Consider the following 14075-nt stretch of genomic DNA (forward strand, 5'->3'; position numbering starts at 1 on the left):
TGAGTATCCAGCTAGAATAAATCTATTCATGTTATATCTTAATTAAAAAGCTTTTTATTAAAATTGAAAAATATTATAGCTCCATATTAAATGTATGCATGTTCTTTAGTCATTATTTCAATATGCTGTTAAAAAAATCATTTAGATTAATAGCCTCTCTTACATCATTTCTTTGCTCTGTAATGTGCTAACCCAGTTCTGCACAGGGGCCAAGCAGCAGGGCAGTGGGCAGCACAGAGAAGAAGGGCAGTGAGACAGGGAGCAGAGCATGCTGCCACTGATAGCACTGCAGTGCTGTGCTGCATTTCCTTCCAGCAGCATGGCTGGTTGTAAGGCATTTCTGAGTAGGTTTGATGGTGCATTTATGCTAGCCAAGGTATGCTAGTGAATTTCACAGGGCCTGCAAGCACTGTGCATCTTATTGTTTCCCACCCATTGAGAATCAGGGCTGTTAGTTAGCACCCTGAAGGAAAATATAGGGGAAAAGCCATCTGCATTTAATTTTTCATCATTCAAGCTCACAGAGAACAAATGCACCAATTATTAATCTCTTGTAACAGTTTATATGTTTATCGTATATTTTTCAATATTTTATTAGATTCATTCCATGGAAGACCTGACTACTCATCCAGATATATGCACACCTCTCCCCTCATGAAAGAGAGCTATTGCACAGAAACTCGGGATTTCTGGAGGTGTGGGTAGCAAAGGCCCCAGCTGAGGCAGCCCTCGTTCCACTGATGGCTTCTCCCCACTGTGCCCACCAGCAGGGTCTGGCCAACCAGGGGCCCATGGCAGCCTTGTCACTTTCCACCACAGACCCAGCTCAGGTGTGCTGGCACTGCAATAATCAACTTCATTATTCCTTAGTCAGATGGCATCACTCCAAGTAAATGAAGCAATTCAGTAAAGATACTGTTGGATGGGGCCCATAGTAAGCATATTCTCAGGCCTTGATGGTGTAAGCCTCAGGACCAAGCTCAGATTTCACCCTTCTCCTTCCTGATGAATAGCAACAACTGAGAAAGCCTTTACTCTCCTCCTGGAGGATAAAGTTCAGTTGCTTGGCAATGTGCATTACTGGCACGGATGTTATGCCTTTCACAGCCTCAAGGAAATACCAGATACATATTCCTGCACTATCCTTCCTGCCCCTTCAATAACCCCTTGTACCCAGGTGTGTTATATGTGATATTTAATTTACCGTTTGACCAAAATTCTAAGTAAATGTTAAACATTGAAAAGAAATATGTATAACAGAGGTTAGGGAGTGGAGTTGCTCCTGAATTAGTTTTGCTAAGGATTGGTCTAAATATTAGAAGTGGGAAATTCTGGGTACATTTTCCCCAGAGACTCAGCAGCAAAAGCCCCCTGGAGAAGTCACTGAAAAGAATGTGAGGCTCCCACCTCCCTGAGATCCTTCTCTAACTGTAACCACTGTTTTATTGCATCATTTTCACAAACAGAGAAATTAATTTCTTTGGTCAGTAGTCAGAAAGTAATGTGGAGATCACACCTCCCAGTTGTGGGCAGGAAGAAATGCATGCAAAGAGAATCCTGGAGGAAATTATGGAAAGGCTTTTTATCATTGCATGACTAGGAGGTTAGCACTACCTCAATCTTAAGTATATAAAATCAATCACAAATTCTTCTCTAAAAGCAGAGTTACAATGTGACAAAACAAAGAGTTTCTTCAAAGCTTTGATTTTGACTTGTTAGGAAGTCAAAGTTATCAGGACAACAAAGATACAACTGGAGAAAAGGTAAATTAATTATTTCAAAGTACTATTATTATTTATATTTTAATCATAGTTTTCCTGTATGGCTACATGTAGAGAAACTGGAAAAAAGTTGAAAGCAAGATATTTCAAAAACAAAATTTCTATTTCACATAGAAAGTTGAAATCATGGGGTGATTTGAAGTTGTCAGCATCCATGCCCTCAGAAATGTTTGTTTTTTGATTGATCAATACCCATTCTAAAATGCATTTATTTGTCAAACCAGCATGCCAAAAGGGACATGTGATAGCACATGCCTTTATAAAAGGGAACTCGGCATGTGCAACTCTACTTTATCACCACAATGAGGGGCTTAATATTAGCCCTGGTTTTAACCCTAGTGGGTAAGTAACTTATCTGTTTTAATAAACTTAATAAAATAGTTTCAGAATCTCAGTATAATTTGCTTACAAAAGTTGTTTAGTAAAAGATACTTTGGGGTATATGTTGAATTACACAACTAAAGTTAATTGGAAAGACTTATGCCATATGTACAAGATGATATATAGCCTTTAATACTAAAATACATTAACATTTGGGATTATTTTTGCTTTGTCATTTATTGCTTCTTTTTCCTTCCTTCTCTTTCAGGGTGCCAGCATCTTAATTACCGTAAGTAATTTTCCTATCAGCCACTATAATTATAATGAGTGAAATTGAAAATAGAATCTGAAAAGTATATCAATGTTTAATGTAATTTTACAACAGCTAATTTTCTTCAGGTGCAATACAAAAATGAACAAATTTATCATTTTTGTTTAACATATTCCAATACAGGCTCTTTAATATGTTCTCTGTAATGTTTTATGGAAACCATTTCTTTGCAGAAACTGATTTTGTTGAAAATAATGTTTATACATACAAACATGAAAGCATACTTCTCAGTGGAATTCCAGAGAAAGGACTTGCAAAAGCTGGAATAAGGATAAGAAGTAGAGTGGAAATTAGCGGTATTGGATCAAAACTTTGTCTTATTAGGGTAAGACGTTTTATTCAATTTGAAAGGTAAAATTCTCTTGATATCAGTTTGTTGGTGTTTTTAAGCTTTTGGGAAGTAATTAAGTTTCATCATATGTTGTGCTTACTCAGGCAGAATGTAACTAACGCTACTGGTTTTTTTATTCGGTGCTCTCAATTCTATTTGCACTTTGCCAGGTAATTCTCAGCTCAAGCCAACCTTGGGCTTGAAGGATTTCTTCTGCTCTGTGGCCAGGGAGACAATGGAATGTAATTTGAAATGCACAGTAATTTGTTATTGGATCAATCCAATTGTTCCAAACTGTACAACCTAGGATTATTTAATCAACTGATTTCGTAGCCAGCAAATGAGAGGCAATAAAACATACGACAGTAGCTGGATGTGATTCAATATTTAGCATAATTAATGTAATCTGGTGGCTTCTTTTTCTGCAGGGTCCCAGATGACATCCTTTGTCATCCTCAATTGTATATTTTTATTGCATGCTGAGTAATTACTAAGAGTTCTGATTATGAGAAAAATGTTTTTGCCTATAACAGAAGCCTATATGAGTTTCTAATGAATGTATTGAAAAGCACCCTTCAATTGCGTTACACAAACTCAGTCTTCTGTGCATGTGGAAGAAAAATGATCTTTTTAAAAGCTTTTATTTGGCAAATTGAAAAACTGCAGATTAAAAAGACTGGTGAATGTCTGATAAATGCCTGTAAATTCTGTAGCCTTTCAGCCTGAATTAGCCTTCTGGGACTAGGTTTTTTTGTAAGTTCAAATTATAATAGAGCTAGACAGGACACATTGCTTTTCCATGACCTTTGCAAATGGCTGGATTTATATTTATTTATTTATTTAAAAGAAAAAAAAACAACAAAACACTACGAAATGAAAGTCACAAATCGGTACTGGTGAGTAGAAGACTTCCTTGGCACAGCGGGGACAGAAGTTTTATCTTTGCCCTCTTTCCTCCATCATGCCTGTTAAGATGATGCTTAATATGCTGAATCTTCCCCCAAAATTGACTCCTGCTCCCTATAACCTTCCAACAATGATTCATCTGCCCTAGTAAATTTATGAAAATATTTGTTTCAAATCTAAATACTCCTGGGGAAAAAGAAGAAGAGAAAAACAAAAGTCACAAGATTTTGGGGCAAGTTTTAAGTGAAAGGTAAAATACATTTTATTCCCTTCTGCTCCCAGAGAAGTTTATTTTGCTGCTGTTATATTTAAATTTGAGAGTTAGGAGGGACAGTTCAGGGAATTAATCTTTCATCTGTTGCCTACTAGTTCTCATTTAGCCCAAGTAAAAAGCTGTGGTCCCTGGTTCCTGCTGACAATTTTTTCATCACAAACACACAAGTATGAATTGCCAGCTGTGTTCAAAACCAAGCAGACAGCATAAGGCCTGCTTGGGCCCTGAGGGCTGGGGAAAACTACCTTGCACTGACCCTGAAGAGCAGTCCCAAATCTGCCCGAATGCAATATGCCAGAAGCATGTCCAAGAGGCAACATGAGGGATTTGCTCCATAACAGCCTCCTCTGTAAGCTTCAGTTACTGGAGCTGGCAGTGATCTCCACCAACAATAACAAAAATAAATATGAAAGCACAGTCTCCAGTGGTTTACTGTATGAAGATTTAGTTTGTGTGGCTTTTTGAGAAATTAATCCATGACTTGCATCACATTGCCTGCCTAAGGTGTCAGAGAAAAGTCTCTTTAAATTGTCAAAACATATAGGAAAGAAGGGTCCTCTGAGAAACTAAGCTAAACGTGCCCTGTTCCCATGGGGCAGAAATCATTGAGTTATGCACAGTCTAGCACAACTTTCTACTTGCTTGGATGTGCCGCAGGTTGAGGCTAGAGTGTGAAGTGTGGAGCAGGGCTGGGGCCAGTGCCTGAGCCTTCAGCTCTGCCACACTGCTGCAAAACATGTAAGAAAGGGCAATTTTTGTAATCTGCTCTTTGCTGCTCTAACTAATTATAGCTATCTGGCTGGCCCAGCAGCCATGTTGTTATTAGTTTCTGACTGCTGTCTGTGCTCTGTGACCCCAACAAGGGAGATGACAGAGTTCACAACAGGAGTTAATGATGCTTTATGCAACATTAACTTTTTCCTGCAATTTCCTGCAGATCTTCTGTGCTACTTTTGAGTAGCAACCTGCTTCATGCAGCTCTTCTCTGGCTTATTTCTTCATATACGTGGAACTTTGGCAGTACGGATTATCTCAGTAAAAAAAGCAGAGTGTCATGAATGTGGAAATGTAACAGTTTTTCAGTTACTCTCTTCTATACCCTTTTAAATTTGGGAATATATATGTTTATATCAATTACTCTAAATGACAACCTCAGGTTTTCCCTTTGTAGAGACTTTATGTTATTTGAAAATGTATTTTTGAAGCAAGTAAAACTCCAGCTGCTTACATGGCTTGGCAAAAAACTAACTGAAAAAAAATTAAAAGTAACTATATTTTCCCTGTTGTTTAGATTCACTCAATTGAGGCAGCAGAGTACAATGGCATCTGGCCTACAAGCTCATTCTATAGATCACTCAAACTGACTCAGGCACTAACTGGACTACTTAGTAATCCCATCAAGTTTGAGTATAGCAATGGCCACATTGGAAACCTTATGGCTCCTGATTCTGTCTCAGATGATGGCCTGAACATCTACAGGGGGATTCTCAGTATGTTCGAGCTCAGTATGAAGAAGATGCAGCATTCTTACAGTTTACAGGAGGTAAGCATTTTTTCTTAGCCATTGTGGTTGCTGTATGAATAAATAAAATACCATATTCTACTTTATTTTCTACATTCAACTGTGGTATAAACTTCTTATAGAAGAAACATCTAAGCTTGGGTGATCAGCATTAGATTGTTCTCATGGAACAATATTTGATAGAGCTGTAGCTAAAAAGGACAACAGAAGAGCAGATTTTTAATCTGTTTGATGAAAGTATTTCAGTAAACGAGTTTGTTGCACTACAATCTTAGAAAATCTGGCTTGTGATTCCAAAAGTGTATTACTGTGAAAGCTGAAGTGTACATAAAATTTGAATACAGTATTAAATACACAATACAAAATTCAAGCTAAAATAACAGCTATTTGACTTTTTAACCAATCATATATACTTTAATCTCTTTTAGCTCCTCTATTAGGAGGAAAACAGCATATGTGCTATGACATTACTATAATAGCTTTGACAGCTCAGTTGGTACTCTGTTGGAATTTCCACTCTTTTTCAGGTTTTTATATCTTAGTCAAGGTGAATCATCTGATATTACTGTTCACTATAGAAATTGCAATGTGTTTAGTTTTCTTAAAACCATATTTACGCTGATTAGACTACATGCGATTCAGAGATGAGCAGAAAGCTTGAAATTACTAACCTGTCATGTTGTCCTTATTGAAAATGCAGACCAGAATAACTAAAATGCATTTTTAAAAAATGCATCTTCGTATGGATAAAGGTTTTTTTTCTGGAAAATGAGATAGGTGACTTAATAACTTCACATTGCTTGTTGAACATTCAGAAAATGAGTCATGATGTTGCATATACTGCCATGCTATTTTTCCATATCTAGTTCTACATCTTCATTATTTTTAATTCAGATAGCAATACATACTTCTCTCGTAGCTGAACAGTATATGTGACTTCACCTCCTAAAATAGTTTCCAAATTTTCTTTGTTTTTCTTGAACAGCAACTGATCAATGAGAATTGCCACTCTCGCTTGACAATCTAAAGTCACTCTGTAAAGAAAGAGAAACATTATTAGTTCCAAAATATAAGTTGCAGACTGGTTTAAAGGACTAGACTGGGTAATTCTACTTCACAGCCCACAGTGTGTAGGGCAAGTGTACCGGTGCTGCAAACTGCACAGCCCTAGAAGTCCTGTAATGCATGAGTCTTAGTTTGTCCCACCAAATTCTACCGGCTGCGTGTTCTTGTTAAAAGTTATATTGCTCTAGTTCAGCTTGCAGTCTGCAGAGGAGCCCCATACTTGTATTTTCAGAGCTTGAGCCTTTTGGAAAACTTGAGTCTGTGGCCTAGCCTTTACTAAAGCCACTTTTTTTTTTTTTTTTATTTTTCCCCATAAATGTTGTTAAATTAAAGATAGAGTGGGTATGTCTTGCCTTGCAACTGGCATGTGACCATTTTGCTGTTCCGACATAGCCCAGAGCTGCTCTCTGGAGTCCCTAAGCTATCAATAACAATAAAAAAAAATCATGAAAATAACCCTTCCTCCTAAAATGCAATCAAATATTTCCTTCTCCAAAACCCCTGGTCTGACTGAAGTGATTTAAGAGCTCTTATAAATATATATGCTTGAAATATTATTGAAGTCTGGACTAAAACTGGAAACTCAAGAAAATCTACAATCAAAACTCTGCTATCCTGAAATTCTTTTTAATTCTTGCTGTTCAGATTGTGACAGATTATCTGATATTCCAAGGCCTGTTCCATAGGCATTTATAAACTGTCTATAAAAGCAAATTTCAAGGAAAGAATGTCATCTCTATCTTTAAAATACTTTACTGTTGAGATTTTTATTCTGAATGATCACATTATTTTGGCACTTTTTATTAATATTCCTCAAATCATATTTCATAATCAACAGCTCTAACTGGAAATCACTACCTATCTTTTCTGAGGCCCAAATCGCATCTCAGGAAAACTCTCATGTGTTTTAGTTTTCTCAAGGAAGTCCCGATTTGGCTTATGGGAAACATGTGAATATAAAAAAAGAAATGAAATTATAGATCATGCCAATTTTTCTTCTGGAACCTACAATGAATCCTTATTCACATGGCTGTACTGAGAGACTGTGTCAGGGAATGCGGTGGTAACTGTTAATCCTGGTAGAATGGACACAAAAAAAAAAAATTAACAGCTGAAATTTGGGAGGAGAAGGTCAGTTTTAATGAAGCCTTATTTCATAAGTTTTTGGTAGATCCCTGACTAATGAATAGTCTAATGAAATAATAGACTAATGAAATACAGAACTAAGCAAGAGAGTCCATGTGAGGAATTGATGGAACTTTGTAGAGAGGAAGACTTCTCTGATCACATTCTTATTTTTGACAGGCTGGGATCGGAGGTATTTGTAACACAACATATGCAGTTCAAGAAAACAAGAAAGCAAACCTACTCTATGTGACCAAATCCAAGGACCTGAACAGTTGTGAAGAGAAAGTCCAAGTGGTCACAGGTTCAGCATATACTCAGCCATGCCAGACCTGTCAGCAGGTAACTTAGGCCAGTATTTTGTTTCCATATTTTTTATTCTTATACAGAGAACAATTTGACAGCCACATTATTTCTTGCTTTCTAATACATAGACTGAGAGAAGATATCAGATCAGATCTGTTCCATCTAGTAACTGATTTTTTTTTCAGTGTGGAAGTGAAATCCACAGGGCAACAGAGGTCCATGCTACAGACTGTTGTGTACTATAGGCATAACTCAACTGAATTCAGCTGGCTGGCTTGGAGATCATTAATTATGAGCATGAGTTAATTTACCTCTTTTGTTAGGAAAAAAAAAAAAAAAAAAGAAAAGAAAAGAAAGGCTAAGCATGGTGTACAATTTCTACTATTCAAGATAGATACTTCTGCATCTTATTATAATTCTCTCCTTGATGTAAAAAATTGTGTAGCTTTTTCCACTGCTTTGCTCAGAAAATGTCTCTTTCAGCAACTGACTTACATTTGGGAAAGGAAAAAAAAACAGCTAACACTTCTTAGTAGTAAAAGTGAAGGATCCAGGCAGCGTGCCTGACCTCTCTCATAGAAGTGTGCAGGCAAAACAGCACTGAAAAATAAGCAGGTTGAAGTAGGTGATGATGTAATAGCTTCTACGCATAGAATTTAAAAGGTAAATGACTTTCTGTGTTCTTTATTGTTGTTGATGTTGTTTTGTTTGTTGCATGTTTATTGTTTTTTGTTTGTTTTTGTTATAAAGAGAAACAAGAATTCCCGGGCAACTGCTACTTATAATTACAAAATTAAATACTCTCGTAATGAGGCTGTAATCACACAAGTTGATGTCGAGGAAATCCACCAGTTTGCACTTTTCCATGAGATAACAGGAGGAAATGCTGTGGTAGAAGCAAGGTACTGTACATATGCCTTTAATTCAGCAGCTAACTCAGCATCTCAGTAGTCCGGTCAAACTCCATAACTGAAATAAATTCTTTACTTCTGTGGCCAATGTTTAATTACATAAAATCCCAAACAGTTCATAAAAGCAACCTTTACTCTTTGTTGTAAATCTGAAACATGCACATCACTATCCAAATTTTGTTAGCTAAACTTCGCAAGGTTTGACTGTTTTATTTCTCGGGGATATTTGATTTATGTCATAAAAGCCAAAACAAATGTAATTCCATCTGAAAAACTGCGAACTAATATATTTGCAGTAAAATACTTTGAAAGACAGTTACTCACTGAAACAGAGTTCCCTAGAAAATAATAATGCAGTGAGAGACCCTGGAGACTAGTTCACAAGAAGGCTAGATAGGACTTTGGATTCTGAAATACTTAAGTACTGTGGCAGCTTGAAAAATTTCCACCAAAACTATTTCTTGATAGGAAATTGTATTTTATTGCAAAAAGATTGAGAACATGAAGTGTAATATGTATTTGCTTTTCCACAGCAAATTTTGCATAGATCTTGAACAGGTTTGAGGCAAAATGAGAAAGAATGCTGTTGTCTGAAACTGAAACCTCTACTAATTTTTAGCTCAAGCCCCTAGATTTTTGGTGTTTGATTTTGTTGATTTAAGCTCACTCTGCAAGCCTGCATAGACTGACATCCTATTCTTCAGGTATAGAGCCCCTAAAATTGTAGTACCATTATTCTTCCACATTTTCTCTGGCTTTCCTGCATTGCCCACCAGAAAGGGCCAAATGTAAGGTAGCTCAGAAGGTACTAATTTGTCACGTAGGTTTTCAGAAGTTAATTTTGCAATGCACTTCATGTAAAATAAGAGATAAATAAATAGTCTAGCACCAAGAATTTAAAACACTTGGAGCTGATTTTTCTATCTTTTCTGCATAAGGCTCTTCAGCATCATTTTAAGCCTATCTTTAGCATTCATTTTCTCTTCCCTTCAGTGTCTAACATTTTCCCATCTATTCTATGAAGATATATCTCTTCCCAAAACAATGAGGATGGAGACATAACAGATTCATCATGCTTCTGAAGGGGAGTTAATTCTGTCAAAATGTACCTGATATTATACTTTCTAATCCAAAGGCCCTTTTAACAATATTGTATGAAATTTCAAGAGAGAAAAAAATATCTGCTGATTTTGTAGTGATTTGTATTCAAATTCTAGTGGCTTGTCTGCAAAATGGTTCTCTGATATTTTCAGCAGCAGTTCTCTGTAATCCATATGGAAGGAGTGGATAGAAATGATACAGAAGATCATTGTAGAGATTCTAAAATAAACAAGCCAATTTTGTAGAGATTTTGAAACGCTACATAGTACAACAATATTGCTTTTGGAATATTTTCAGTTGTTAAATACAAATGCTTAACATCATGATTATGTTCTAAATGAACTATTTTAAACATAATTGATGTGATAGGATGAGTGTATTTAGCTGAAAATTCAGCACAGATAGGAACTGTTTACAAAGACATTCTCTCATCAGCATTATTCTTATTAAAGGAAAAATTTATGGTACTCTGAAAAATTTCCAGAAACTTGAGTATTTTTCTTAAAAGTAATCCTCCATGCATCTGGCCCTCTTTGAGTAGGAGATCCAAATAGAAAGTTCATGAGAGCCTTTTATCTTCTGCAATCCCCAGAGCATTCAACTTTCCAGGCAAAGTGAAGAGAGAATTGGAAGAGTACTGGTAAAAAGACTATAATGTTTCTTCTTGTATCTAACTATTTTTTATTTGTTTTAAGTTTCTAGGAGGCACAGATACGTGAAAACTTTTATGAACTTCTTAAAAAGTTTAAATTAAGTTATAATTTGTGAAAATCTTTCTCATCAGTTATTTTTCCCTAATCCTCCATGCACAGTTCCTATTATCTTGTTCAGGCCACAATTTCTCACCTCCCACATTTTCCTTAAAAATCTCAGGTCATGTTATTTATTAAAAGTACACCTCCTCAGAGAATTTTTGAACACTGTATCCTAATTCATCAGCTTGTAAATAACCTTACCCCTCAATAATAAAAGCATTCTGAAAAAAAAAAAAAAAAGAAAAAAGAAAAAATCAGCTGCATGGCAGTGCAGCAAGGCAGAAACCATGTGCTACTTAGGGTTGGTACTGAACATCTTCTGATGTTATCTCTCTGGTTTCCTCCATTTCAGGCAGACACTTGCATTGATTGATGTGCAAAAGCAAGTGGCAGAAGTTCCACCAAAGGAATTCCAAATACGTGGATCACTCCTGTACCAGTTTGGCAGTGAAATGCTCCAGCTTCCTGTCCACTTATTCAAAATAAAAGATGTGGAAAGCCAGGTAAAGCTTAGCCACAGATAGAATTTGGGCTGGAGTTTAGAGTCAGTAAATGTGTGAAATAATGTAAGATTAATGCAGTTGAATCTTCCCACAGATAGAGGAAAGCCTGCAAGACTTAGTAGAGACCACATATGAACAGCTTCCCAGTGATGCACCAGCAAAAGCCCTCAAGCTTTTACACCTCTTCCGTGCTGCAAATGAGGAGAATTATGAGTCAATATGGAAACTGTGCTCAAGTCGGCCAGCATACAGGTACAAAGAATACACATGGTGATTCTTCTGCTTTATTGGATGCTGTCTGGAATGACTGTGTTCAAATGTAAAACTGGAAAATGGTCCTTGCCTTTCCCATTCTAGGCGCTACTTTTTGGATTTACTTCCTGCAGCAGCCAGTCACCGTTCACTGAGATTCTTGAGGCATAAAATGGAAAGGCAAGAGCTCACCAACTGGGAAATGGCTCAGGCAGTGCTTGTGGCTCTCCACTCTAGCTCACCAACTCAAGACGTGATGGAAGAAGCTACAGTAGGAGTCTTTAAACACTCTCAAATCACACTGATTTTAGCCTCTGCTATATTTATTCCTTTGACAAGACTGCAAGAGCTTTGGAAATACTAAGATTTTATATCTTCTAGTGGGGTTGAAATGAGTTTATTTCCTGAGTGTCTCAAGGGAAGGAGAATGCAGACAAAGAGGGCAAAAATTAATACAAATAAAACAGAAAACAGAAAAGAGGATAAAATACCTTCTAGTGACAGGTTATTGTTGTAAACTGGTTTCTAGTCTTCCTTCACCCAAATGTTCTTTGTAGTTACATCAGATTGGATCTCTCACTGAGTGTTTACTAAGACTAGGGAGTAAGAAATACATATTTGTCATAACCACGGGTTTGCTCTAGTTGACCCAGCAGGATGGATATAAATCAGAGCAGAACTATGGAAATCAAGGGAATTATGCCAATATAGAACTCATGTTGGAGAAGCTTAGTCATTTTTTTCAATTTTTCCCTCTTCTGCCATGTCTAGTTCTGCACTCAAATGCAGGTATTTATCTCTGCCTAACCTGCCTAGGTAAAGACCATGTTCTCAGAGTTTTGCCTGCTGTAAAAGCCATGACATCCTGGGCATGGCTGTGTGGTAATGCTATGCTTTTCACTGAAAGAGGTAGTATGTTGTTGCCTCCTGCCATCTCCTTGATTTAAATGAAATACTCATGGTAGCCCAAACTAGTAAGGTCCATCCACAGTTGATCACAGTGTTCATACCTATTGCTGAGGCTTACACAGATATATCTATGAAAAACATTTTTTTTACTAATGTGTGTTCAAATAACAATCCATTCATTTAATAACTGGCTGATTTTCCCCCTTTGGATTATAGTCCATACCAATTTTATATTTGAAATAATGTAAAAGCAACATATCTGCCTTTCAGAAGTTACTTGGAATTACTTTAGAATTTTACTGTCAAATGTAATGCTATTCACTAATTGACTTTAAATTCATCAGCATGAAAATCTAAAAACCCTTGTACTCTCTTGTATTTGGAAGAAACAGTTTCTGATGCTGTTACTCTTCACTATTGCTGGTAACAAACAATTTATTTCTCCCCAGCTCATTGTGAAAAAACATTGTCCACGCTCAAGTAGTGTACTTGGAAAGGTTTGCCATCTCAGCTATGCATCACTGTGCCACAAACAGTGCTCTTCATCAGACTCCTGCTCTGAATGTCTCCAGGTAACCAGATTTTTATGTATCATTTAAAAGAAAAATTAAGCCTTGAGTACTTTCTTCATTATTCAGAAATCTGTATTTCACTTCACTGCAGTGTTTCCTTGGGGGAAAAGAACCCCAGTTGGTTAAATACAGCATTTTTATCTTTAGATTAACACACGAAAGAGAGTGAGAAGCAGCAGCATATAATTCACGGCATTTTCTGAGTATATCTGCTTTATTGCTGACTATTAATGAAGTCCCACAGCACTGCTCTGAAATACTGCTAAATATAGATGCTTAAGAGATATATAAATGACACAAAAGCCCAGGGTTTTGTCCAAAGCTGTGTAGCCCAGACATTTTTCAGCCAGAAGCAGAGCCTAGTCATCTATGTAGAGTGTAAGGTTTTAATAACAGGAATATCATTCCTGTTCTTCACTACTTTTAGTCAACATGCCTGAAAACAGTTTAAATAGACAATAAATATCCTTTCCGCATTTTAGAGGTGTACGTCATGGTTTACAGTGGTTGTCCGCCTGGCCAGGAAAATGGAAATAGGTGTCCTCACTCTTGGTTACTGACAAGTCCACCACCCACAGTACAAGCAGGGCATTCCCAAAATATTGTGCGTCTCCCATGCTTCTTTCGTCTGGTACTCAGACATGGCTGATGTTCCTTCATGCACAACCTGTGTTACGGTTGTCACCAATACTCTTGAGCTAATGAAATCTCAGAAACCTTGTGCCAGGAAGTGGAAATTCTTTCCCCAAATGAATGCTTATTCAACACATTTCAAAATTTCATTTGATTAGTAATATCAAATGCACTGTTTCTTCACTGCCAATGAGACTCAAATGTGATATTTTAAAGCATGGGGACCATGTTTAAAATATTCTACAACAGCTTATGCTTCTTTTCTAGAGATTTTTCACAGTTTTTTTGTTTGTTTGTTTGTTTGTTTGTTGCTGTTGTTTTTGTGTTTGGTTTTTTTTCTTTGTGAGCTTTTTTGTTTGTTCATTTGCTTGTTTTTTAGTTTGATTTTATTTATTTATTTATTTTATTTTATTGCATTGCATTGCATTGCATTGCAAAAGGTTTCTGCTGGGATATAGTTCTTTTCCCATAATCAGA

The 14075-nt window shown here is 36.6% G+C and overlaps 1 protein-coding gene across 1 annotated transcript in view; it reads left to right on the forward strand.

The window, feature by feature from the left end:
• The first annotated feature begins 2047 nt into the window (after positions 1-2047).
• LOC107317574 (vitellogenin-1) overlaps positions 2048-14075 on the forward strand; it is a 44111-nt gene continuing 32083 nt past the window's right edge. Inside the window, exons 1-10 of the mRNA XM_032446247.1 lie at positions 2048-2123; positions 2371-2391; positions 2607-2758; positions 5236-5487; positions 7837-7998; positions 8713-8864; positions 11082-11232; positions 11327-11484; positions 11590-11755; positions 12843-12965. Of these exons, the coding sequence (XP_032302138.1) occupies positions 2084-2123; positions 2371-2391; positions 2607-2758; positions 5236-5487; positions 7837-7998; positions 8713-8864; positions 11082-11232; positions 11327-11484; positions 11590-11755; positions 12843-12965 (1377 nt within the window). The 5' untranslated portion in view covers positions 2048-2083. The remainder of the gene's footprint in view (positions 2124-2370; positions 2392-2606; positions 2759-5235; positions 5488-7836; positions 7999-8712; positions 8865-11081; positions 11233-11326; positions 11485-11589; positions 11756-12842; positions 12966-14075) is intronic.

This window comes from Coturnix japonica, chromosome 8, assembly GCF_001577835.2.
Source record: "Coturnix japonica isolate 7356 chromosome 8, Coturnix japonica 2.1, whole genome shotgun sequence".
In the NCBI taxonomy this organism is placed as follows: Eukaryota; Metazoa; Chordata; class Aves; order Galliformes; family Phasianidae; genus Coturnix; species Coturnix japonica.